Source organism: Lytechinus pictus, chromosome 18 (assembly GCF_037042905.1).
Source record: "Lytechinus pictus isolate F3 Inbred chromosome 18, Lp3.0, whole genome shotgun sequence".
Taxonomy (NCBI): domain Eukaryota; kingdom Metazoa; phylum Echinodermata; class Echinoidea; order Temnopleuroida; family Toxopneustidae; genus Lytechinus; species Lytechinus pictus.
In genome coordinates, this window is record NC_087262.1 from 13,659,284 (window position 1) to 13,685,411 (window position 26,128).

Sequence of the window (26,128 nt, forward strand, 5' to 3'; positions counted from 1 at the left end):
AATAACGGAAATTTTATATTGCATGCATTGTTTTACTTTAATTTGTAAATTTATTGATTATGTATGAATGATATATGTTTGTTGCAAATAAGAGAAAATAAAACTGAAACTGAAACTAAAATCTGGTAATTAACGAATAGTGCTGGCTTTATTTATTCGTTTATTGTGTTTAATTGCTGCTTTTCTTTATTATAGTGCAGACATTTCCGACCAACTTTATGTTATATATTTTTTTATTTCAGGTAAAATGATTGACAATTACATCCGACGATATGATACTTTAGTGAAAGAATTGTCTAGTAAACATCGCAAGGATCTCATTACATGTAAGTATGACACTTTCCAGAAAATTATTTACAATATTTCCAAAATCACACCTAGTCATTTTACTGTCTAACATCCCCAGTTTTCCACTCAGGGGGTATCTGAGGATACACTGTATGAAATATAAATCGATCACGAAAGCATGATATATAATCAAATGGTTAGGACCAAAATAGGAAGCAGAGGCTTGTAAATACATTGCGAAGTAATTGCATAAAACAATGACATAAAGAAATAGAAGTGGATCATGAAAATACATACATAATAATTGAAAAAAATCATACAAAAAGGGACCCACACAAATGCACCCTCATGCACACACACCCAGTGCTCGTACCACATCACACACATACATAAACACACCCAGACCTCAAAAAGATCCTATAATTTTTAGGAGTTGTATTTTGCAAAGTTTTTAAAATCTAGATAATGTAGGACTTGCCTTGATTGAGCTATATAATTTGTTCCAAAATGTTATACCATTGTAGGAAAGAGATTTTAAAGAGGAGGTTAATCGTAATTTTGGAAGGTGAAATTGATTTTTCTGACGAGTTGTATAAAAATGAATTTTATAATCATGAGTGAATATAATATTGCACAAATTTTACAGGAAACATTTTGTTTTTAATAAGGTACATGAATATAAATGAATTAAGAGTACTCATTTCCAGAATAGGCGGGATATTTTGTTGCTTAAATAAAGGAATAGAGCTTGAGTTGACATTTGACATGTTTGATTTACTAATAAGTCTAACTGATTTCTTTTGTTAAATATGTATTATGTCTAGGTGGGAAGTGTATGTATTCCCCCAAATATGATTACAATAATTGACATATAGATGAATAGTATGATAAATGATTTTAATACATTCCATGTTAAAACAAATTTCAACTTTCGTAAGATACCAGCACCTTTAGCAATAGATTTAGATAATCAAACATTTGAAGAGCAATCGAGATATTCATTAATTATAACACCTAGACATTTAATATCATGTAGCTGTGAGATCGGGACACCATCAATTAATAATTTGTGCTTCTTGTTTCCATCCTGTCTCGTCCTGTTCTGTCCCATTCTGTACAATGTGTTTTTTTTTTTCAAATTGTTTTCTGTCCTGTCTTGTCCATTATAATTTCGATATGCACTTTCTGAATCTTATTATTATACATATACAATGTGTATGATATATATTTTATTAATTTGACATGATAGTTTAAAAGTAGTAGATGCATTAGTAGTAGTAGTCAGTAGTAGTAGTAGTAGTAGTAGTAGTAGTAGTAGTAGTAGTAGTAGTAGTAGTAGAAGTAGTAGTAGTAGTAGCTGCAGCAGCAGCAGTAGTAGTAGTAGCAGTAGAAATAGTAGAAGTAGTAGTAATAGTAGTAGTAGTAGTAGTAGTAGTAGTAGTAGTAGAAGTAGTAGTGGTAGTAGTAGTAGTAGTAGTAGTAGTAGTAGTAGTAGTAGTAGTAGTAGTAGTAGTAGTAGAAGAAGTAGTAGTAGTAGTAGTATAGTAGTAGCAGCAGCAGCAGTAGAAGTAGAAGTAGTCATGGGAATAGTAGTAGTAGTAGTAGCAGTATCAGTAGTAGTAGTAGTAGTAGCAATAGTAGTAGTAGTAGTAGTAGTAGCAGCAGCAGTAGTAGTAGAAGTAGTCATGGTATTAGTAGTAGTAGTGTATTAGTAGTAGTAGAAGTAGTAGTAGTAGTAGAAGTAGTAGAAGTAGTAGTGATAATAGTAGTAGTGTAGTAGTAGTAGTAGTAGTAGTAGTAGTAGTAGTAGTAGTAGTAGAAGTAGTAGTAGTAGTAGTAGTAGTAGTAGTAGTAGTAGTAGTAGTAGTAGTAGTAGTAGTAGCAGCAGCAGTAGTAGAAGTAGTCATGGTATTAGTAGTAGTGTAGTAGTAGTAGTAGTAGTAGTAGTAGTAGTAGTAGTAGTAGTAGTAGTAGTAGTAGTAGTAGTAGTAATAGTAGCAGTAGCAGTAGTAGTATAAAAAACACCTTTACCATTACTCTCACCCTGGACAGCTTATGAAATAGCTTTTTGTGTGCAAAAACCGTGAAAGGCTATAGGACCATCTCGATTGAACCAGAAAATATTAAAAAATGGTAATTCCACATGTTCAGGGAGGAATAAAACTTTGTCTCACGTGACAATGCGGAGAAAATTAAACTACTTCATATTTCATAATAAAATCCACAAAAAAGAGTGAGTGGATAATGACATCGGTCCAAGGCCTTTTTACCGATCAGGGTGTTGTTTTGTGAAATCAAGCGAAAGTTCAATGTCATAACTTTCTTATTTTTTATTTGATTTTGATATAAATTTCAGTGTAATGCTTTGATTTTGGTCTTTTAAATGGATGGTCCGGGCTGAAAATATTCATATCTAAATAAATAGAGTAAAATTCACAGAGCAAAATGCTGAAAATTATAATAAATAACAAAGTTATTGAATTTTAAAATTGGTTAATATTTTGTGAAAACAGTTATATGTATGCACATTGTCATGAATATTCATTCGGTGGGCTGATAATGTCACATCCCCACTTTCCTTTTTCTTATGTTATTACATGAAATCACAATTTTTTCATTTTTCATACATGTGTAAATGATGTGTCTCCATTGTGATGAAATAAGTTGCGGCAATAAATAACTAATGCACTTAATCAGTGGTCAATCCAATTTTTTTAGTTCTTGGTAGAAAAATTTTGAATAAACATAATTTCATATAATAATATACAAAAGAACAAGTGGGGAAATGACATCATCAACCCACCTAATGAATATTCATGAATACATGCCTAGAACTGTTTCATCAATATAATGCAAATCTTTAAAATTCAATAACTTTGTTATTTGTTATCCTATTTTGATCAAATTTTCAGCATTTTGCTTTGTGAATTTTACTCTATTTATTGAGATATATATATATCCAGCCTGGACCATCCCTTTAATGCAAATCAACTTGTTGTTAGGGTGGACTTGCCCTTTAATATCATTATATCATGAGCATTAAAGTAATGCTTAATGAGTATTTGGATGTAATTTGTGCAAGATCTTCAGCAATAGCGGGCAGGCCTGAAATCAGAAGTGGAAGGTGGCGTTATTTCTAGTTGAATTGATTGTGTCATTAAAAATGGAAGACGTTTGGTCTCCAAATAATAATAGTGTCGCTCAAAATGCAGGGAAGCACGAAATCGCAAATCTGAAAATTAGATGACATATTCTACATAATTACATTGACAGATTATCTCAATATCCAACTTCATAGTCAAATCACCAGATCTGTCAGTCTGTGATAGTGATATAGTCTAGATCTGGCCGTAAGTAGTTATTTGTGATGTGAACCCTACAATTATTCGTCACATATTGGCGTGTAAGATAACTACTAACATCCAAATCTAGACTAATGGTGATTTATTTGGTGGTGGCAGGAAAACGTTACTTTGTTAATGAGGAATACTATAGCAGGGATAATTTATTGTATCTTAATTATTATCATAGACAAGTCGTTCTATCAACGCCCCAGCGCGATGCGTGGTGTGTTACCCACGAAAATGAATATCACAGACGAGTATAAATATAGTGCTATTTTAAACCAATGGCGGCGCTTAAGAGGGAGGGCGACCGATCCCCGCGCCAACCCCCCCCCCCCCCTCCTCCTCCTGAATTTCAAGAAATTGAAGTAGAGGGGAAAATGTAAAAAGCGGGAGGGAATTGAGAATATAGAAGAGCATAAAAGGAGAAATATCCACTGTAATTCAATTCAGTAAAAACAGGTCGTCTCCGCCACCACCCCTCACCATTAAAACACACTATAGCGCCACCACTGGTGTTACCCGCTGGGTGTTACTCATTATATTAAATGCCAAAAACAGACAGTCTCATATCGTTATTCTGAATGAACTAATGACACATCCGCAAAGCTGCGATACAATTTGATCCCTATGAACTTCGAAGCGATAAAACATATGCATCGTTTCGTATCTTTATACTTATAGCCGGCACATAGGCCTACTTCATCTCCATGTGTGACGAAAGAATAGGCAATGACAGATCTAAATAAGCGTAACGGTATTCTCGCAGCATGGACCTACTATATGCCCGCAGGAACCGGGGAAGGATTTTCAAAGTGGGGCTAGGGCAGGAAGGGGGGGGGTGCGCTGGTTTGAAAATTTGATGCAAGATAATATATAAATTGCTCAGGGGAAATCGCTGCTGGGAATCGAACCCTGGACCTCAATGGTGCAGCGCTCTGCCACGGCTTACCTTTACCATTTCATGACGATTTTACTTTGAATAGAGACATTCATAGCTATCCTACTAGACATTCATTTGCTTTTCATTTATTCACTCCCAGGAGCGCATTAGCACATAAATCAATAACATATGTTGGACCATGGACCTGCTACTCTGAGTAGTAGGTCCTTGGTTGGACCTAACATTTGGAATTTGAAATATATTTTTTGTCCATTAGATATACGAATTTGTAACAATATCATTCAAGAAGAATATGAATGATTTATATCTATCCAAATACTGTTAAATTATATTTCTCTAGATTACTCTCAAAATTGAGGTGCATGATGATTGTTTTTGTTGTTTTTATTTAAGATGTGAATGATGTCTATATCTTAATATGCTATGTGGGTATTATTTCAGTTATAGTTTTAATTTAATATTTGTTCCGGTTTTAATAAATGCTTATTTCGAGCGATGTTTTAGTTTAACGAGTAACTATCACACTATATAATTTAAAGGACTCGATCTGCACTTCAAACATTTTTTTTAATGCTTAGTTCCTATTGTGTAATATTATTATTATTATCAATGTAACATTATATTCTATCAATTTATTTATGCAATGCATGGTGAAAAACAACCAAACGGCACCTTCCCGCAATAACATGGTTACTGAAAAAATAGTGTGATGCTGAAGCCCCCCCCCCCCCCGCGGTTCCGCAGCCCCTGTCATAGGTCTATACAAGATGTTTCAATCTTCTGTAAATATTCATTCACATCTTTAAAAAAATGATAAACCATATATTCTTTGCCCATTAATTCTGGATAATGATTACGCTCATGCGGGATGTTCTCCGCGACGAAACAGTGGGAGCGATAATGCATGGGTATTAAGATGGGTGGGGGGGTATCAGGAAAATTGACCGTGATCTTTAAAACGATGTTAACCCCAAGGCCATATATTGCGGTGTGAATTATTGAAGACAGTAAAACATCGTGCCAGAAGGAGATGATTGAGGGATAAATCGTCAGAGATTGTCACATGGCACGACTCCGAAGGGATATTCAAAAACATCTTGGAGTAATATATCGCACAATTATCGTAATGGGGCTTACATATACGGCGCTATGCATGTTTAAAGAGAAAGTCGATTCCCATTGACTTATATTTCTCACTTATCAGATTAGAATAAGACGCAGATCATGGAGACTATCTATCATGTAAGGAATTCTTACAAGGCCTATTTGGTTACCATGATATCCGAATCTTTTTGTAATCATATTGAAAGATAATTAAAAATATAAGGAAAAACAAACCGTTTCTTTTCGCCCTCTCCTTTTTCTTTTTAGTCGATCGATCCCCTCCCTCCTCCCTTTATCTCTCTCTCTCTCCTCCCCTCCCTCTCTCTCTCTCTTCCCCTTCCCCTCCGCCTCTTATATATCTCTCCCTCTCTTTCTACCTTTTAGTTACAGACATGTGTTCACTGGCGGATCCAGGGGGGCACAGCCGACCCGTTCGCCCCCCCCCTTTGAGAGGCACAATTAATTTTTTTTATGTAAAACTGCCGTTAAAACACCAGTGTGCCCCCCACCCCTTGAATACGTATATATATTTTTTTTTTTGCTTGTCAATTTTTTTTCGTGGACGAATTAAATGTCCATATTTTTTGGTGAAAACCTTTTTTTTTTTGCATGTCAAATTTTCCTCAGGTGAATGTGCCCCCCCTATGGAAAATGCTGGATCCGCCCCTGGTAGTTATACAGATAAAGATATTTAAAGTTTAAATAGTAGATTTATACTTTTCCCTTTTTTACATTGATTATAAAAAAATACCAATGTGTGCCTGTAGTGGATACCAACTTTGTAATCTTTCGGCGGAGCTAGCTCTTGGCGAAGAGGATATTTCAGGTGCAGACCCGCGACGCTTCTGAAGGGGTTGTATTAGAGCACATTATTTGACTACCCCCCCCCCCCACACACACTCACACACACGCAAAATATAATTACTCATCCCCTTTTAGATATGGTAGTGCATAACCGACGTTTTATGTTACTTGAAATTCATTGGCGGCACTAAAGAGGGCGTCACGCCTGGCGTGGGAGTTTGCCCAGTTTCCCCCTAGTCCACCCCCAAATTTATATTATTTAGAGTATACACGTCCATCCCCCTAACATCTTTGTGCACTTACTTCACCCCCCCCCCCCCCTTGGTGCCACTGCTGTTGAAATTAATCAATAATCCATATTTCATTTGTTCATTCAGTTATGAAATGTACATTAATATTTTCTTGCTTGATTATTTCTCTAAAAATTATCATTGTGACTCGCTTTGCAGGTGACGCATCTGCATTGACATTCCAGGACAACAAGGCATTGAAAGCTCGCCTACCCTCAAACTTCAGGGGTGAGCTGAAGTACGTCACCGCTGATTTCATCAGGGCCGCCGTCCCCGACCTCAAATTCGTCGGCATCATGCGAGACCCGACGGCGAGACTCTATTCGGCGTACCTGTTTTTTGATGAGAGCAAGAAGGCGCGTAAATCACCCGAGGATTTCCACGTCCGCGTCGTAAAGGCGATGGAGCAATTCTACAATTGTGTCAAAAAGCACGAACTTCATTTTTGTACATACAATCAAGTCGTACCAGTAAGCACTTTATTCGTTGTCGTTTTATGTCACTGCCATCATGATCATTATCGTGATTATAATTATGGTGATGATGATATTAATAATAATGATAATGATGGTGATGATGTTGGTGGTGGTGATGATGGTGATGATGAGGGGATGATGATGATGATGATGATGATGATGATTATGATGATGATAATGAAGATGAGGATGATGAAGATGATGGTGATGATGTTGGTGATGATGATGACGTTGACGATGATGATGATGATGATGATGATGATGGTAATGATGGTAATTATGGTTGGTGATGATGGTGGTGGTGGTGGTTTTGAAGGTACTGATAATTGTGATTATGATCTCAAATATATCAATTCAGAATGTGACAGTTTCGTGTTCCGTCTTTATCTTAAAAAAAAAAAATATTTGGGGGGTATCAAAATGGGTCACAAATGTGTACGGTGTCTTTGAATATGCAATTTGGACACTTGTATTTTGTCACTTTTTTATCATTACTTTTTTTCTTCACTTGAGTGATTTAGAACATTATCTTCTAAATGTCATTTCAATGATGCCCAATTTCTTTCTGTCATTATTACTAAGATTATTTGTTTTATTCATTTGATCACTCACAGCACATAAATACAGGATGTTATTCGTTATTCATCCGAGAATATCTGGCCCGGTTTCCTCGGGATCAATTTTACTTTTTACGAACAGAGGACTGGTCCAAGTACCCTGCTCATTATATGAAGGACATATTCTCATTTCTAGAAATCGGTAAGCCTCTCTTGACTTTTAAACAGGGCCCTGGGGACGATGTTCTTTTAAGGGGATGCTGACGAAAATTTGACAAGCAAAAAAAAAAGGGTTTCAGTAAAAACGAAGGCAAATATGTTGGCCCCAGGAAATTTGACAAGCAAAAAAAAAGAAGTTTTTTACTACAAAATGTACGTAGTTCATTTCGGTTACATTTCTTCTAATTTTTATACCTGCCAGATTTCCATGGGATGATGCCCATCTGAAAATATCACACGAAGCACCCCAAAGGAAAATCTTGGGGGTGCTTTAGCACCCCGCTTCCCAGGGTCGTGCTTTTGAACAAAAATATTGATTAATAATTGGTATCTTTACAAGGAATAGGAAAGTATCGTTGGCTATAAATCCTGCGAATTATGTGAAAGAAATATTTTCATTTCTATAAATCGGTAACTATTTACCTTTTAAACCTTGATATCGTTACAAGGAACGGGGGACTATCAATGGCTAAAGATCATATATATATATATATATATATATTTATATATATTATATATAATATACTTTCATTTTCAGATATTGGTGAGTACCTTCTGACTTTTAAACAAAATTTAGGCCAGTAATTAGGCTGTTCATAATTTTCCCCGTAGGCCAAACTGATAAAAGTTTGAAAGAATCGAAGATGAAGTAAAAGGAAAATAATTTATCAAAATGGAGAGTGTGCCGATTAAAGTTTTTATTGGCTCAGAAACAACCGATAAGGCATTGGGGGAAAAAGCGATAAGAATGATGCATTTTAGACTTGGAGGTAAAATGAGAGCTGATTTGTTCAAACACGTTGTTAAATATATTTCCATTGAACAGTATAAAGTTTTAATTTGAAATTACGCTTGAAACTAATTTGATCCGGTCAATTATTGCTAGATTTCTCTGAAATGACTGACGTTCAATATACGCTCTCGGGTCGGATGCGATCAGGAAGAGCAAGCAAAGAGCGTAGGTGGATGGGTAAATAGCCAAACAATAATAATTCCCAACTTTTTTTTAAATGAGTAAATGTAAGAAATAAAGAGCTCCAAAGAAAATAAAGAGTCAGTCACCCCCCCCCCCCCTTACTTCCTGTGATCCGACATTGCAGATTGAATGGAATTTTTGACTGAATCTCTCTGCCACCCCACCCCGCCCTTTTTTTCCATACCTCTGTCATTCACCTCTCCCCTCTATCAACACCCTCCCATCACTTCCTCTTATCCCCCCCCCCCTCTCTCCCTCTCTCTTCCCTCTCTCTTCCTCACCTCCTCCTGAACGTAGATCCTATGTCTGAAGTATTCCGACAAAAGGTGACGAAAGCAGGTAACCTCAATCGGAGGAAAGTACGCGACAGAGCCCTTGGCCCAATGTTGCCTATGACACAGAAGCTATTGGATGAGTTCTACCGACCTTGCAACGAAGATTTAGCCAAACTTCTCAACGATGAAAATTACCTATGGCACTTAAAGACATGAATATGTGAAATCTGGGGCCCATTTTCACAAAGACTTACGATGGTAATAATTGAAACCTTGATTGTGATTGGTAGCTGAGCCCTGGTGGGTGTTTCATAAAGCTGTTCGTAAAGTAACGCACAACTTTACGCACGACTGGAACATGAACTTAGGTCCTAACTCAATACATAAGGATATATCACTTGGCATGAAAAAGGGTTACCAGTCGTGCGTAAAGTCATTCGTATCTTACGAACAGCTTTATGAAACGCCCACCTGGTACCATGGTAGTTGCCATAATGACAAAGTTAAGACAGTTCATATGAAATGGGCCCCAGAAGATTATATTGATATGCTACATGCCATTATCACTATATTTATTATACATGTATCAGTGTATAGCATATTGCTATACAGTGCGTCCCAGAAAAAACGAAACCGAGATTAAGCGATGATTTATCATAACTTAATCACAAATACAATAGACAAATGAGCTACCAATGTAAAGCTTAGAATCTCCTCTTTCATCTGATATTATTTAGATTATTTCTCATTCATGCATGAGTGAGCAAAAACAATTTGAAGAAAGGATACCAAAAACTCATTTGGCGGGGGTATCTGAATTTCAAAAAGAAAATCACATGCCTAAAAAGTTCAATATCTGCTCTTTTATTTGATACCTTAATCACAGAAAATGGTCAAGACTCAAGAAGTAAAAAAAAGTTATGTTTATGTTATGTAGTTCCCTCGAAACAATGCTTGTGTCTCCATAATTTCATTAAATAAACGTGTTTTCACAGGTTTCCCACCGAAGCTATCGCACGGTTAACAAAAGACTTAATGCATGGCTGATCGTCAACAAAACGGAGTCTCGAGTGAGTCTGGGCGATAGCCTGTAAAACCTCTTCATTTTATGAAATTGTTGAAATTCAAGCCTTATTTCAAATAACCAGAACTTTGTTATTTCTTGACCATTTTCTGTAGAGGTATCAAATTAAAGAGCAGATATTGAACTTTTTGAAAATGTGGTTTTCTTTTTGAAACCCAGATACAGCCCGCCAAATTACTTTTTGGTATCCCCTCTTCAAATTGTTTTTGCTCACTCATGCGTGAATGAGAAATAATCTTGGTAATTTCAGATGAAAGAGGAGATTCTAAGCTTTACAATGGTAGGTCATTTGTATATTGTATTTGTGATTAAGTTTTGAAAAATCTCGGTTTCGTTTTTTGTGGGACGCACTATATAACCATGGTTTTACAAAAGAATAAAATCAAAAGCGCAATATTCATGTACAATCATAATGCTCTGAAATTTCAAAAAATGTCCATGCATTACGAAGTTCGTTTTATTCCTTAAAATAATTTGTGGTCATGCATCCCTATTTGGGAGTTTGTTTCAATCACTATACTTATTTACACTAAGTGGTGTTATTGTTAACACCCAGGAGTTATTTAGGTTTATCACTGTTATGTGCATTAATATACAGATCACCGATTTATATCAACTTGATTTACATGCTATTTTAACAGTTAACACAGATTAATATCAATTTAATGCTGACGCCAGATGGCGCTATATAATAAGACATTGAAGTGCCATATTTATTAACGATAGTGAGCCATTGATCAAACCTGGTCAAACCGTGTCCAGTAGTGTCATCTCTCTCCTCCCCTCTCCCTCTCTATCATCTCCCCCTCTCTCTATCCCTCCACCTCCCTCCTCTCTCCCTCCCTCCCTCCCTCTCTCTCATATCATTTAGCCTACATCAAGAAATGACAATATCGTGACTATATCTCAAATGGTTATCTGTGAAATGCATCATACTGGTATTTATTTCACATAATACATTTTTTTAATTAAAAAGTACACAATATGAAAATGTAAAAAAAATATATATATTCCTCAAATATGTTATGAACGTATCATAACAATTTTTTTTCTCTTTTTAGGCAATCAATGAAAAAATGCAATAGTGATAGTGGACAGAAGTAGTAATGGTGAAAAGCCTGTAGCAAAGAGTCTCTCATTCCTTTCACTTAAATCAATTAGCGAAATAGTATCTAATGTAAGCCTATATCTTGGAAAGAGTAATGGTTCTTGAATTACAATGTCAGTTGCAATATTCAATATGCAATAACTGTCAGGAAGATCTATAAATCACTGAAAATATTAATCTCAATGGTGTGTAAACATGAAAAAAAAAATCTTTATTCCATGATTACAAAAATTTTACTTTATTTTTCTTGTCGTTGCTGATGCTACGATGAAGGTCTGACAAAGCTTGCAGCCTTGAAAGTGAGAGCTTACCAAAAACGGGTAAATTTTTGTGCTTGTGGAATACAGAACGTTTTCTCAAGATCCATATAATTTATTAACAGAATGTACTACATGAAATAATCAATTATATAAGATTTTACAATGTCTGTTGCTTTGAGAGGTTAGAGTGTTGACACAAACATATCTCTCAAAGATAGCAGGTTAATAAATTTGGTTTAATATCTTTCCAGGGCTGTATGACCAACTCATGTGAAGCATTCAGTAAGAGCAGGCAAGACTGCCAGAGGCATTCCACTTGTTTAAATTTTTATCCTGAACCAAACAGATGACTTGGACAAATTATCTGCACCTCTATCTGTAGTGTATTCATCAACTTATTGAACAATACACTTTTGGTAGATTAAATCCATTCATCAATATTCTATGTGAAATTTTATTACCAACTGTTGCAGATGTTGCAAAAGATTTCTGAAAATAATACATGTATCATACATGTATTATTTTCAGAAATCTTTTGCAACATCTGCAACAGTTGGTAAAGTATGTATTAACGTCTTTCATAATGTTCTGAGTCATGTGTTTACATTTTTTTTTCTTTTGGTAACTATCACCTTTCCTTGTATCCTGTTAGAAGTATGCCTCAGTTGTTTGTATATGTTTACCATGCACAGAATATATTGAGTAGCCAAAATTGATTTTCTTTATATCTACCAAACATTCATAAAACTATTCCTTTTCATCACTGTAACAAGAGCATGAAAATATATTATATATTGAATGTAAATCGCACAAAAATCAATTTGGTGTCCCTAAGAGATCTAAGAGAAAAGATATTCACGACTTGATGTGCGTAAGTTTTTCTTTGCTAAGCGAGTGATAGGTGTATGAAACAGTCTCCCAGAAGATGTAGTTACTGCTTGTTCAGTGATTGCATTTAAGAATAGACTGGATAAGCATTGGGAGAAGGTTGCCTATGATAATAATGATTTTGAGCGATTTTCGATTTTTATGTGTTTTTAATGGAATTTCTTGCTGTCTATGATACCCCTGCCACCCCTCCCTACCAACACAAGTCGTGCATCTAATTTTGTCTGAAGCAGCAATACTGCAATAGACATTCTACTTTGATCGATGAACAGGCTTAGTCCTACAACATCGTTGGCGTAAACTAAACTAACTAATACTAGGACCCAAATTATTTGCATAACACACAAATCAGAGATCAATTGCAAGACAAGGAGGATACCATCATGTTATATATCAAAAGCTAGCCAAGGCTCCATGAATCTATGCAGAAAGTCTTAGGACACATTCTGCAATGTCTACATTACTTATCCTATTACATTTTAGGCTTTGGTGTAATTATTAGCAGTTGGAACTATTTATTGCACATAAAGGTTATCAGAAAAGACAAAGAGAGTTGCCTTTGACCACACTGTCAGTTCAGCCTGGCATCAATATTACATGAAGTGACGTTCCACTAATAAATTCAAATAAAAATTTGATATCCATCATGATATTTTCTGACTGGAATACATGCTATCAAGATTCATTAATTCAGCTTCAACAATGATCTGTTTTTGTTATACAGTAGAGTCTGCACTGATAACATCAGTAAAATAATCTCCAATGCCAAAGTTATTTCTTTCAAACAAGAATATGCCTAACAGGTGTTGTCATTTACATCTTCCAAGTCAAAGTTTGCTCAAGTCAGGGGAGCACTTCATGAAAGGACTTGTCTTGTTTTATCCCCCAGTTACCATAGGAACTGAGCTTCTTGACAAATCAAAATCGAGAAAAGTTGTCATATCTGACAATCTGTCAGATGAATAGTGTTGATGAAACACTCCCCCAGATTTCTATGATCTATAAGATCTGACTAAGGGAAAATCACAGGCCCCCGTCTTATAAAGAGTTGCGATTGATCCGATTAGTTGCAACTACAGCTGTATGGAAAGCCAGCAAAGTCAACTTTAAAAATGCACGTTTGTTCAAAAAAAATTCTAGATATGAATGTATATCCATAAATTCATTGATATCTTGACAATTTGGTGTGTTCTTCTTTGTTTAAAAAGGACATTTTTGCAAATTTCCTGTAGAAAAATTATGACACTAATGGATTTTCATAGATACGATTGATTGGATCAATCGTAACTCTTTGTAAGACGGGGCCAAGGTGTATTTTTAAAGTTAGGGCATCTGAAGAGTATTCCTTTTCAGTGGTCCTATTTACTGTACCATCCTCCTGAATGATATCCACACAGCAAATAGACATGGGTGCAATGGTACAAAATATTGCATGAGGCGAAAGAGTAGCCTATTCAATGTACCTTTTCAATTTTTCTATCCTATGAGATGGAACTACGCTGAATAGAATGACTCACTTGGCAAGCATTTGCCATTGTGTATTACAACACATCAGAAATTGAGGAATTCATGAAAAATAATAATAAATTTTTGTATGTACAGGCATCAAGAGTTTTGGAAAAGAAAACAGTGCAAACATTTTATGCGCACGTAAAATGACATCACAAAGGAATCTAGGAAATTTATTAATCACATGCACAGCCAGCCAGTGCAAAGAGCTGAATCTTTTGTTGTTTATTAATTGTGTGCAATGGTATGTTTTGGATGGTACTTGCGCGTTACTACAAATATTGTAGGTTTGACTTCCTGTACGTTCACGTAAAACAAAAGTAGGTATAAGTTGTATCTGGGGTGTTCAAATAATTTATTGTATTTTTATCAAAAAATAAAATTTCAGGAAAAGCCTGATTTTACAGTTATGACATACATGTAAGAAGCACCTTTCTCTTCCCTAGGAAGGATTCTTTACAGGAATTAGGCGACTGCTTTCAGACGTTAAGAGGTTGCTGACAATGTCATATTGCTACATTACTGCCTTTTCAGAGCTACCTGGGTTTAACTCCCAAAAGACATGACATAGATTTATATGTCATATTTTACCCAGGGTAGCTACTTCAGTTCCGATTACTGTTTTCCCAGCGGACCCTGCTCAACATGATAATGTTAGTATTACCCTTTTAAAAGATCACTGAACAGCATGCAAATAGTAGGTGAGGAAGCCTTTGATACACTTTCACCCTTTCAATGAACCTTCCCTTCTCCTCAGCTCTTTGCAACAAGCAGAAACTGAAAAATCAAGTGGAAAGACTCCAGCTAAATGCCATGCATAAGAAAATAAATCAAGTACTGGTTTAATAGTAGTGTACATTCACATATTTCAGTGTCAGGGTCGATTCATTCCCATGGCCCCCAAACTCCAAAGTGTGTGGCAGGATTGGCTTTGACAGTCTCATTTGGGAATCTGACAGGTACTGATGTCTTGTAATAGGCCTCCAGCCGACCAACAAGGTCTGCAACGACCTACAAGAAATGGATATAAAACAATGAAATTGATTTATTTCAAAGGTTATCTTACAAATTCAAGGTACTCATCAAGTCTTCTAAAAACAAAGGCTATGATAATAAGATAAAAGTGATTAGAAAATATCGAGTATAAAAATATGAAATATTAATAATGTCTAAGGTTCGCTAACAATAACATTATATGTTTCTCATTGTTTACTTCCATGCTTCCTCATGCTTTAATGATAAATAAAACCATTTTATCATTATTCCTAGACAGTTATGAATGATCTAAGTCTAAAATAAGCTGCTAAATAGCACCTGTAATGTTAAATATTTGTGTTACATCTGGCCCTCCAATAGTTTTATACCACCCAAGTTTGGAATATGGCCAACAGGTTTAACGCATGGGGTGATATTCTGATAATTCAACCTAGGTATAACCCTAGACTAAACTAGAATTTTAAACCATGCTACTATGGAATGCTAGCTTAACCCTAAAATGGCCGGGGGGGGGTTGAATCAACCCCCCCCTCAACATTTTCTGCGATCATTCCGCCGCGCGAAATTTTTTGACCGCGCCACTCGCAGAGTTTATACTTTTTCGATGCCCGGGTACGCGGTTCTGAAATTACGCAACATTTTGTAAGTGCATGTCAGACCAAAAATTGTTCCAAAACGTGATTTTGTGTACAAAGTCAATGCAAATTGAGTTTTCTCATCTTATTCATAAAGATATGATTATTTTTACTTTAAACAGCTGAAAGCAATTGATTTTAGCATAATTATGCTTCAAAAAAGTTGTGCAATAAATCTGGTGAAAAAAACAAAGATAAACAAAAGGTTGAAAAACAAAGAAATACATAAGAAATTCATAAAACAATAAAATACATAAGAAATTGATTTCCAAACCGAAGTTTTTTTCAATTGCCATTGTTAAGAATGCTAAAAAAGAATATTTTTACCCAAAATTAGCATTCTAGGAGCTTTATTTAGTGAATTAGAGCAAAAAGTATGATTTATGCATAAATTAGCATAATTAATTCATATAAAATAAAATCTCAATATTTTGGAAAGTTTTACCATACAGCCTTGTAGATTACATCGCACACTACCAGCGTGCAAATTTTTGCGGCGCTCGCGCGATCAACGGCCGAGATCTCAGGGGGGGGTTGAATCAACCCCCCCCAGCCACAGAACAGCCAAAAAAGCCCGGCCTAGTTAGGGTTAATAATTGTTCGTTCATATTTGTGGCAATATAATGTTCCAAATAATCAGTAAAGTAAATTATATATTTGTACTTTCCTATTCATTCCATTTCACAAACAAATTAATTTTTCGATAACTTTTTGTAGCAGGATGAGAATAATTTTGAATTGGCGAATAAGTTGACAACTGGCACTCCATAAAAGTGTGGTCTAATGGAAGAAACTTGTGATCAATTGCAACTCTATTTCCAGTCCCTAAATCAATCATATGTCATGTAATTAATTGTAAATTAGTGATTGATTGCTGAACCACTTCTTGCAAGAAGGAGTGTAATCTTATTAGTTACAGCTAAAATTGATCTATTAATTGTAAAATTGCAACAGAATATTTGCAATTGGTTGCAAATATTTTCTTGCAACACCCCCTAAGTTAACTGAGTTGACCAGGTTTCACTAAACCAAGGCTATCAGAATACCACCAATGAGTTATCAGAATACAGTATCTGAAAATGGACCAACTGCTTGGAGACCAAGTAAATATAAACCTGTTAAAGATTACCTCAGGGTGTTTATCTGATAGGTCGTTCTTCTCACAGGGGTCCTCCGCAATGTTGAAGAGCCACGTTAACTTCTCAGCAGGTGTAAGAGGTGTGATGGATGTCATGTTCCATTCCGGGGGTGGATACCAGCTGTTCCTTCCTTCAAATACAAAGAAACAAGACGGATTATTTGGTCTCTGTAAACAGTTACACCACAATATGGCTTCAACCAGTAAGTTATACAAAATATAAGAAGAAAATGAACAAGAACATGATAATATTATGATAAAAATATAAAAATAGGAACATAATAATAAAGCAAAAGTGATAATCAACAGTTTTAAATGAACTTGTATTGATCTAAATGCATGTATTCATGCTATAATTATGATAATACATGATAGTGTAGATGTGTAGGGCACAAAAAAAGTCCAAAGATGCTTGTAGTGCTACCCCAGCAACAGTTTCACCATAATTCCTAGCTACATCCTGATGGGGCCTGGTGCTCTTCTACCTGCTGCTCTGTTCACCGACAATTTAAGGGACGAATCCGGTCAGCTCAGTACTCTAAGTAGCTTTAGCTAATGAGGACACCAGCCCCTTACAGAAAGCCAATCAGACCAGTGAGAGATGGCAACAACAAAAATACGATGTGTACAATATACAACACTTTTTCAATTCATACCATTTCTATAAAAGTATATTTTTAAGTGAGAGCTTCGAATTATCTATTAAAATTTGTATAAGTTATTAGCATTCTGCATTCTTACATGAGTTTTGAGGGAAGGTTTTTGACTAAGAATTGATGTTATGATCTAAGAGATCATTTGTTTAAAGAGGATGTTCACCCTGACAAAAATTTTATTCTAAAAATAGCAGAAAAAATAATAGAATTATTGCCAAAGGTTTGAGAAAAACCAAAAGAATAAAAAAGTTAACATTTTTAGTATTGGATTTGTGACGTCATGTGCAAGCAGCTTTCCTACATATCATATGGCGCAAAATCAATGAAATGCCATTTTCTCAGACAACTGAAATTTTTTTTACTCTACCTTCAGTATATTAATAGACAAATCATTTCACACCCGTTCCTAAAATGAAAACAAAAAAGGTCATCACGAATATTAAAACATTGAAATTCATGCATTATATATTTTTGTTTATGATGTCACAAATCCAAAACTGAAAATTCCAATAGCTTTCTTAATCTTTAAAGGACAAGTCCACCCCAACAGAAAGTTGATTTGAATAAAAGGAGAAAAATCCAACAAGCAAAACACTGAAAACTTCACAAAGATCGGATCTAAAATAAGAAAGTTATGACATCTTAAAGTTTCGCTTAATTTCATAAATCAGTTATATGCACATCCTGGTCGATATGCAAATGGGCAGACTGATGTCACCCACTCACTATTTCTTTTGTATTTTATTACATGAAATATGCAAAAATTATAACTTTCTCCTCATTGTCATGTGAAACAAAATTTTAGCCCTCCCTGAACATGTGGAATTTCCATTAATTTAACAGTTTACAATTAAGTCAAGTTTGTCCTCATTGTCAAATCTGTAAAAATTGAAATATTGTATAATTCAAACAATAAAAAAAACAAAAATTAGTGAGTAAAGGACATCATCGACTCTCTCATTTGCATTCAACTGTTTTGTGAAAAATAAGCGAAACTTTAAAATGTCATAACTTTCTTATTTTCATCCGATTTCAATGAAATTTGCAGCGTTATGCTTGTTTGATTGTTCTCTATCGATTCAAATCAACAATTTTCTGGGTTGGACTTGACCTTTAATGAATTTTCCTCAAACCTTCCCCAATATTTTTTCTGCTATTTTTACAACAAACTTCTCTTCAGTGTGAACTCTCCCATTATCACTGTGCTAGTAAACCTAGCATCCCACCATCTCTACCGGGTCGTCCTGTAAGAAGCTTCCAATCTCCAACTCTGATGGCCGCTCTTATATATGTGGAGAAGTTTGCTGCCACCTTGGGGTAGACGCCGGACAGTGGATAGATCATGTCGGTTTCTTCATCAATGCCATAGCCCAGGGGATGGTCAGCCCGGATCAAGGGGTCAATGTTGTGAAGGAGTTCTTTCCTCGGGGAAGGTGTTCCTTTTCTGGGAGGAAAAAGTAAGATGATTATTACTTTTGATATGTATATATACAGACCTGTCAACCTTCTACAAAAAAAAAAAGTATTCTTAGAATGACAAAAAAAAGTATTAAAAAAAATCTGTCTCAAAGTAACATTCGCCAGGCTGTTGTAGTGAGATCAGTGAAAACACATGGGAAATGACTCTTCTTGAAAACTTGATAATTCACCCTTATAAACATGTGCTCGTAGGCAAGAATTTACTTATTCTTTTCTTGTAACAAGTAACTGGCCGGACAGGGATTTTTACCAGTCTGGGACAGTCGGACCGGCGCTAGTGTCACGCTCGATGTATAATACGTACTCAATGATCCGAATTTTTTTTTTAAAGTAACAAATCATACAAAAAAACTTGGTGTATTCATAGCAAAAAAGAGGAACAAATACTCTAAAAAGGGAACGGTTGGCATTTCTGTATATATATATATATATTTCTCCTCATCTTCCTCTTTTTCTCCTCATTTTCATCTTTTCCTCCTCACTCGCCTCCCTACTCCTTTCCCTAATCATTTTACCCTCTCTGTTGAAATCCATAGTTTATTGTTCCAAACAGGAATCACAAATAACAATCATCAGATACATGTAATTCATATTGCCCAATTTATCGTGGACCCGGCAGCCACTGAGCAGCACCAGGGCCCAGTAAGACACACGAAGGTTAGCGATTAATCAATCATTTGAAAGAACAATTTGGACTGGTTCTTAAACAGTCTACTGAGTACAATACACATGCAAAGATGAACTTGATTTTTCATCTAGCCATTTCATTTAGCAATTAATCGCTATCCTTTACAGGGCCCAGGTCAACGTTCTATCCCTTAATAAATCATCGAATGTCAAACAGGGTAGCAGCGCCTTCCATCTTTTAACGTCTTTTGGCCTGAAGCAGCTAGGCTAATTTTAGGCTTGAAGTCCTGACCTCCTCCACATCCTTCCTCTTCACCTCCTCCTCCTTTCCATCCTTCTCCTCCCATGACTACTCGTAAAAGTAACGTTCCCTTTCTTGAGGGAAAAGGGTGATTAATATTTCTTGTAAGCATCTATATTTTGTCTCCGTGTCTTTTTTTCCTCATTTTCCTCCCAACTCCTTCTTCTCATTCTCCCCCTCTCTTTCTTCTTCTACTTCTGCTTCATCCTATGCTGCTCCTTCTACTCCTGATCTTCCAACTCCCCCCCCCCCTCTCCTACTCCACATCCTACTCATCTTTTCTTCCTACGCCTCCTTCCTTCTTCTTAATAATTGCGTCTGTTAAAAGGAGGGGATCATATGAAAATACCTCCTTTACCTAACTTTTAAGCTCTCACACCCCCCCCCCAAAAAAAAAAGAGAATTTGATCTTACGTTATAGAGTCCCACATGTTATAGCTGTCAAGAGCCAGGCCGGCAGTGCTCCCCCCTGCCACGCCCTCTATTAGTGTCGGGAACCAGTCACTGATGTGCATGAAGTGTTTGCTGACGGTGCCTTGCATCTTAGCTGGTATAACCGGTCCAGTAATGAACCCGTTACCATGGACCCCGCCCTCCCATAGGGTGTTCTTGGTCCCCCTCAGGGGCCAGTTGTTACCAGCAGCATGAGGGGTTCCACCATTGTCTGAAGAAAAAAGAAAAAAGTAATTATGATGATATTAATAACCATCATCATTATCAAAATAATCATCATAATTAGCATCATCATCAGTATATTCGGAAGATTCCAAAGAAGGTTCATCATCATCGTCATCACCATCAACATCATCACCATCATCATCACCATCATCATCACCATCAACATCATCACCATCATCGTCACCATCATCACCATCATCATCACCATCATCACCATCATCATCACCATCATCATCATCACCATCATCATCACCATCATCATCATCACCATCATCATCACCATCACCATCAACATCATCATCATCAACATCATCACCATCATCACTGTCATCATCATCACCATCATCAGCATCACCAGTATCTATTGACACTAACCTGTTGTGAACACTAGAACAGTATCTTCCCAGAGTCCAGCCGCTTTCAAGGAGTCTACAATCTTCCCAACAGCTTCATCCATTGTGGCTACCATTCCTGCATAAATCTCCCTATTTTCATTATGGAAGTGAGCGTAAGGTTTCCTGTATTTATCAGGGACCTGCAGGGGTCCATGAACAGACTGAAGAGGTAGGTACAGGAAAAGAGGCTGTAGAGGACAAACAAAGCATCTTTCATTAGTTCTTACTTGGCTTCTGATCAGAGGGTTGTTTGTCTAAATCCCATGTCATGCCTTGGCCCTATTACATTCACAAGCCATAATGTGAACCATATTTAACTGGGCTATTTCGGACCAGGTTTATGCACATTTCTTGAATCACTTAAACTCAAGAATATTATCGAGAAAGTGCCAAATAAAGAAATCATGTTGCTGCTATGGTTCGGGCATCATCTAACCCTCAGTTCTATCCAGTAATAATTCAACTATTTATTAAAAGCTATAAAGCAACTCTTGCTTTATAACTTATATAGCCTGAATGGCTCGTAAAATTTGTGCTTTCTTTTCTTAGCTTAGTAAATTGTTGGTGATGAATTCTGTCATCTATCGAGATGCATCTAGTAATTTATGCAAGCGCTAGCTTCTGTCATCAGTGTAGGAGTCAGATCGAGGTTGACACGGAGCGAAGGCAGAAAATTTCGGACTAGATAGAGACATGATAAAGCAGTACCTGATTTGGATTATGCTGCTGTATCACCCTCTGGGCTCTTTCAGTGAAAACAAACTGTGAGTAGTTTCCTGTGTACTCCCACGCCACTCGGTCGTTGTCCCGAAAGTCAATACCAAGCCAATGATTTCCGTCTTTGAAATTTGGAAACGACCCGTGGCGGAAATGGGTCCAGTAGTCTTGCATGCCACTTAGGTACCCTATACAGAGTCATCCAAAAAGAATAAGTAAATTCAATACTTTATAATGAAAAGCAACATATAAACAGTGAAAAGATGACAGCATGCAGCGACCTATATACAGTCATCCATAAAAACTACAAAATTTGAGAGTTTATATTGAAAAGCGACATACATACAGCAAAAGGAACCTATTCTACGAAAAAACAGAAGGGTTGGTAGTTTGTATTATTTCAGCAACTTTCTGACATACGTAGCTAATACTAGGTTCATATCTTGCAAGCATTGCCTTTCAGTGGATCCCCTTATTTCCACCGACATATACATTTCATATCATAATGTGTTTTACAATTTAAATTCTTTTGTTGATAGATAAAAATAATTATTGATATTTGTGCACTTTGTTTATTATAAGTTATGATATTCCAATGAATGTATGCTATGTAATTATTTTCTATTATTTTCTATGGAAATGAATTTATAAAAATCTTGTATAGGCATTGGTTTACTGTTATATTCTCATATCATACAAAAAAATAAGAAAAAATTAAAAAGTAAAATACAATGAAAAATTACCACACATCCAACCCATCATTCAATGAACCTCTGTAATTCCCTTTCAATGGACCTTACCAAATGAAGAATCAAAGCCACGTTGGAGAGGCATGCATTCATTCTTGTAGAAGCCCAGATGCCACTTTCCCACCAGGTGTGTGGCATAGCCACTCTCCTTAAGCTTCTGGGGTAGTGTTGTCTCATTGAGGGGTAGGCAGTTGGGTTGAGGAGCGATGATGACAAAATGTTGAAGACCCGTATGGATCTGAGTAGATAAAATACAATCAAAGTAATAACTTCAGTCTTGATAATTGCTGCCTAATACTGTTACTCAAATTTATTTGGGGGCAATTTTTCATTTTGTTGGTTACATTTCCATTACACAATTGGGATTCATTCTATATTACACATGCCATTGCACACTTCACCCTTTGTGGGAAAAAAAAGAGGGACGAAAGCGACCTGTTAAAGCATTACGCTCCACAGTCATAATGACATGGGTTCAAATCCCATCCTTGATGAATGGTAGTATCAATAACAATATTTTGAGTTGTAAATTGATAACAATAGCGTTTATTCTGTTTACATCAGACCAGTTCTGACAAGAGTGAATTTTGACATAGAAAACAAGAAAGCTGACTGCTAATTCACCTGGTCTGGCGAATTTGATAGGGACTGGGCATTATAACGCCAACGGATTTGGCATGAGTTAATTTGTTTCATACCTGGTATCTGCCCGTCATTAACTGGCTCCTGCTCGGTGAACAGATGGGCTGGACATAGTAGTTTTCCAGCTTGACCCCTTGGCTGGCCAGTTGGTCCAAGATAGGTGTCTTGATTGTAGAATTGTGATATCCAATGTCAAACCATCCATAGTCATCAGCCACGATGAAAACAATGTGAGGGGGCTTTCCTGCCGCACCTTTGATCAAGCTGGTGGATATCAGAAGAGCTACTGCAAGAGCCTCCACCAGCATACGCCATTGATTAACCTTAGACATTGCCATCTTCTAAATCCTACAATGAAGCCCATGGAAAACAAGAAACATAAATTTAGAGCGAACCAAATCTCACTATCGACAGCAACCTAACATTCCTGGATGGATGCAGCGCATGGCATGAATTTGCCCTTCACTTTGTGTACTGAATTAGAAATTCTACTTCTTGTTCAGTGATGTGTAACCCAACAACTTCCGGTCTAATTGTACCATAGCTAGCGCTAGTCTCATCGCATCTGCTTTTGCACTGCGCTCTCAATCTCTTCTAACATTTTTGGGAGAAATCATTGTAAGACTTGTTACTTGTGTTATCCCTCTTGCTGTATTAAGTGGCGTACCTAGGATTTTCCACAGGGGGGGCAAAATCGGCCACCAAAAAAATTGACAAGCAAAAAAAAAAAAAAAAAAAAAAAAAAGGTCTTCAATCAAAAATGAAGGTTAATGTATCAGAAAAAAAATTGTCAAGCAAAAAAAAAAAAAAGGTCTTCAATAAAAAATGGAGGTAATTGTACCAGGAAAAAATTTGACAAGCAAAAAAAAAAAAAAAAAAAAAAGGTCTTCAAGCTCGTCAGGGGGGGGGGCAATAAAGGTCTTCAAGCTCGTCAGGGGGGCATAAAAGGTCTTTCAAGCTCGTCAGGGGGGCAGTAATATGTATTTTGTATGGGTTGTGGCTCGTCAGGGGGGGCAGAGTGCCCCCCCCCCCCCCCCGTAAGTACGCTAGTGGCTGTATTGCTAAATTTACATGCATTATTAGTTAAATACCTTCTGCTACTGGAAGTTTATAGGGCCATGCACGTAAATGGCATGAGCTACATCCAGTAAATTTTGGTTATTGCTGATAGCGAGAACTCAGGGTTCAACAATGCAGGTTGCAAAAATGAACCAGTCTGTTAAATAAAAATATTAGACCCAAACACTTATCAATTGTACAAGGTTGCTTTATAACATTTAACCTTTTCTTCAGGTAGTAGCCCCTGTGTGATGAAAGCAGTACAAATAGTATCCTATAGATCTACTGCATGTATATGACTTAGTATAAGACTTAAGAAAGCATTTTTTTTTACAACCATACAATAAGGGCTGACTGTGTTTTAGAGACTTTGAAATTGACCACAAATCTTGAACTTGTATTTTTTCAAAATCTTGCCTCAATTTTTATTTAAAATAAACTAATCTAGAAACTATCGTTCGAGGCGAGATAATAAACTAATCTAGAAACTATCGTTCGAGGCGAGATTCGAACCTCTGTCAGCAGAACGGAACAAATCTTGTTATAGCGCATTGTCTTACCAATTTATTCCACACCAGTCGAGCTGACCGATGTGCTGGATATTACGCTATGGGGGGAATAAAAAACTCATTCAAGAAAATGACCTTACAATTCATTTATAACAACTCACCTTACATTTCACATTGTTTCACGGCGTTTCCACCCTTCTATCAGTCTCAAAATTGGTGAATTAGAGCCAGTATCGGTTTCCTCACACGACTATTAATTCACTGCCGATTAAAAAACATCGCAAACTTCTTCTGTGTTGAATTCCTCCGTTCACCGGAAAACTGCGAGATAGAAGCTTAATTGGTCTTGGAAAAGAAGTGAAACATTGTCATTATGAAATGTAAGATGAGTTATTTCGTTGTAATATAAAGTCATTTTCTTGCACGAGATTAAATTTTCCCCCCGGGCTATGCTATGCCTATGGCTATGGCCTAGGCCTATGGCTATGCCTAATAAAGTGACACCTTTGTCACTCAGCATGCTCAGACTAGCAGAGCTCAGAGCGAGTTTAACTTTTAGGTCTCAATGTTCGGGTAGGGCCTAGGCGTAGCGGTAGTGAAGTGGAGCCTACAGCCCTACACACACGAATATCGCTTGAGCCTCAAGCTCAAGAGAGGTATCCCCCCCCCCCCCCCCCTTCATCATAGAACTCCACTAACATCGATTTCAATACATGGGGAATGCACACGCACAATTTCTTCCCAATTTTTTTTTCAAACGAATTGATCATGTTCTATTGCAGTGACGTCCAACAAAATCGAATCCACCTTAGAACTGTTTAAAAAGTAAACAGAATACACGGCAAGTCGGCATGCTATACTCACACTGTTAGTGTTAGTATTGATGATCATTGAAGGGGATGTTTCAGAACTCAAGCAGGGAAACTCCCCAGCTGACCCTGTGACTGCGCCTGCCCTGGGACCTTCAAGATCGTGTTATGCAAAACTAGTCTGCTGGCACAGCCACTTAAAAAAACTGTTAGTCCGTGCCCGGGGGCCGTGCATGCAAGCAGCCAAGTACAGACTCATATTTGTCACTTTAATAACCAATAACATGTCTATAGAATAGACGCCAAAAATTGCAAAGGCTGAACGTGGTAGAGGCGTAGAGCCAGCCCATAGAGATATAAGTAATATATATCTATGAGCCAGCCACAGTACATAGTGAATCTAGTCTCACTACTTCTCGATCTAGCTGCATTGCGAATTGAAAAAAATAAATTAAGGAGCTATACTGCCCGTACGTAGATTAGCCAAAACGACAATCATCAATATGATATTGGAAAACTTGACCAAAAAGAAGGAAAGTTTTTCACTGAAATTAAGAAAATAATAAAAATAAATAGAAAACAAATCATGCAGCAGGCATCCCTCCGGCTCCCCATGAGCCAGCTCGATCACACGGGGCTCACACACACATAC

General features: G+C 36.6%; 2 protein-coding genes across 8 annotated transcripts; one reads left to right on the plus strand and one right to left on the minus strand.

Annotated features, from left to right (window-relative positions):
* The first annotated feature begins 246 nt into the window (after positions 1-246).
* Positions 247-11,732, plus strand: LOC135153074 (carbohydrate sulfotransferase 15-like). Of its 2 annotated transcripts, XM_064112927.1 has the most exons (5): positions 247-326; positions 6,894-7,204; positions 7,825-7,969; positions 9,260-9,495; positions 10,233-11,732. In XM_064112927.1, exons 1-4 carry the CDS (start codon positions 248-250, stop codon positions 9,451-9,453), a joined length of 729 nt encoding a protein of 242 aa, XP_063968997.1. In that variant the 5' UTR covers position 247; the 3' UTR covers positions 9,454-9,495; positions 10,233-11,732. The 2 variants fall into 2 exon arrangements, with proteins under 2 accessions (XP_063968997.1, XP_063968996.1); XM_064112926.1 differs by having other exon boundaries at positions 9,260-11,732.
* Positions 11,733-12,258: 526 nt separating this feature from the next.
* Positions 12,259-25,694, minus strand: LOC129281484 (arylsulfatase B-like). Of its 6 annotated transcripts, none has more exons than XR_010296434.1 (10): positions 25,532-25,694; positions 23,156-23,447; positions 22,509-22,695; positions 21,700-21,896; positions 20,972-21,179; positions 20,333-20,582; positions 18,747-18,955; positions 16,847-16,986; positions 12,889-15,097; positions 12,259-12,528 (listed from the first exon to the last, which is right to left on the minus strand). XR_010296434.1 is itself a non-coding variant. In XM_064112933.1 (10 exons), exons 3-10 carry the CDS (start codon positions 23,435-23,437, stop codon positions 14,972-14,974), a joined length of 1,599 nt encoding a protein of 532 aa, XP_063969003.1. In that variant the 5' UTR covers positions 23,438-23,447; positions 24,829-25,012; positions 25,532-25,624; the 3' UTR covers positions 12,310-14,971. The 6 variants fall into 6 exon arrangements, 4 of the variants coding, with proteins under 4 accessions (XP_063969003.1, XP_063969001.1, XP_063969002.1 ...); XR_010296433.1 differs by having other exon boundaries at positions 18,738-18,955; positions 25,532-25,632; XM_064112933.1 differs by adding an exon at positions 24,829-25,012 and having other exon boundaries at positions 12,310-15,097; positions 25,532-25,624.
* Between the last annotated feature and the right edge of the window lie 434 nt (positions 25,695-26,128).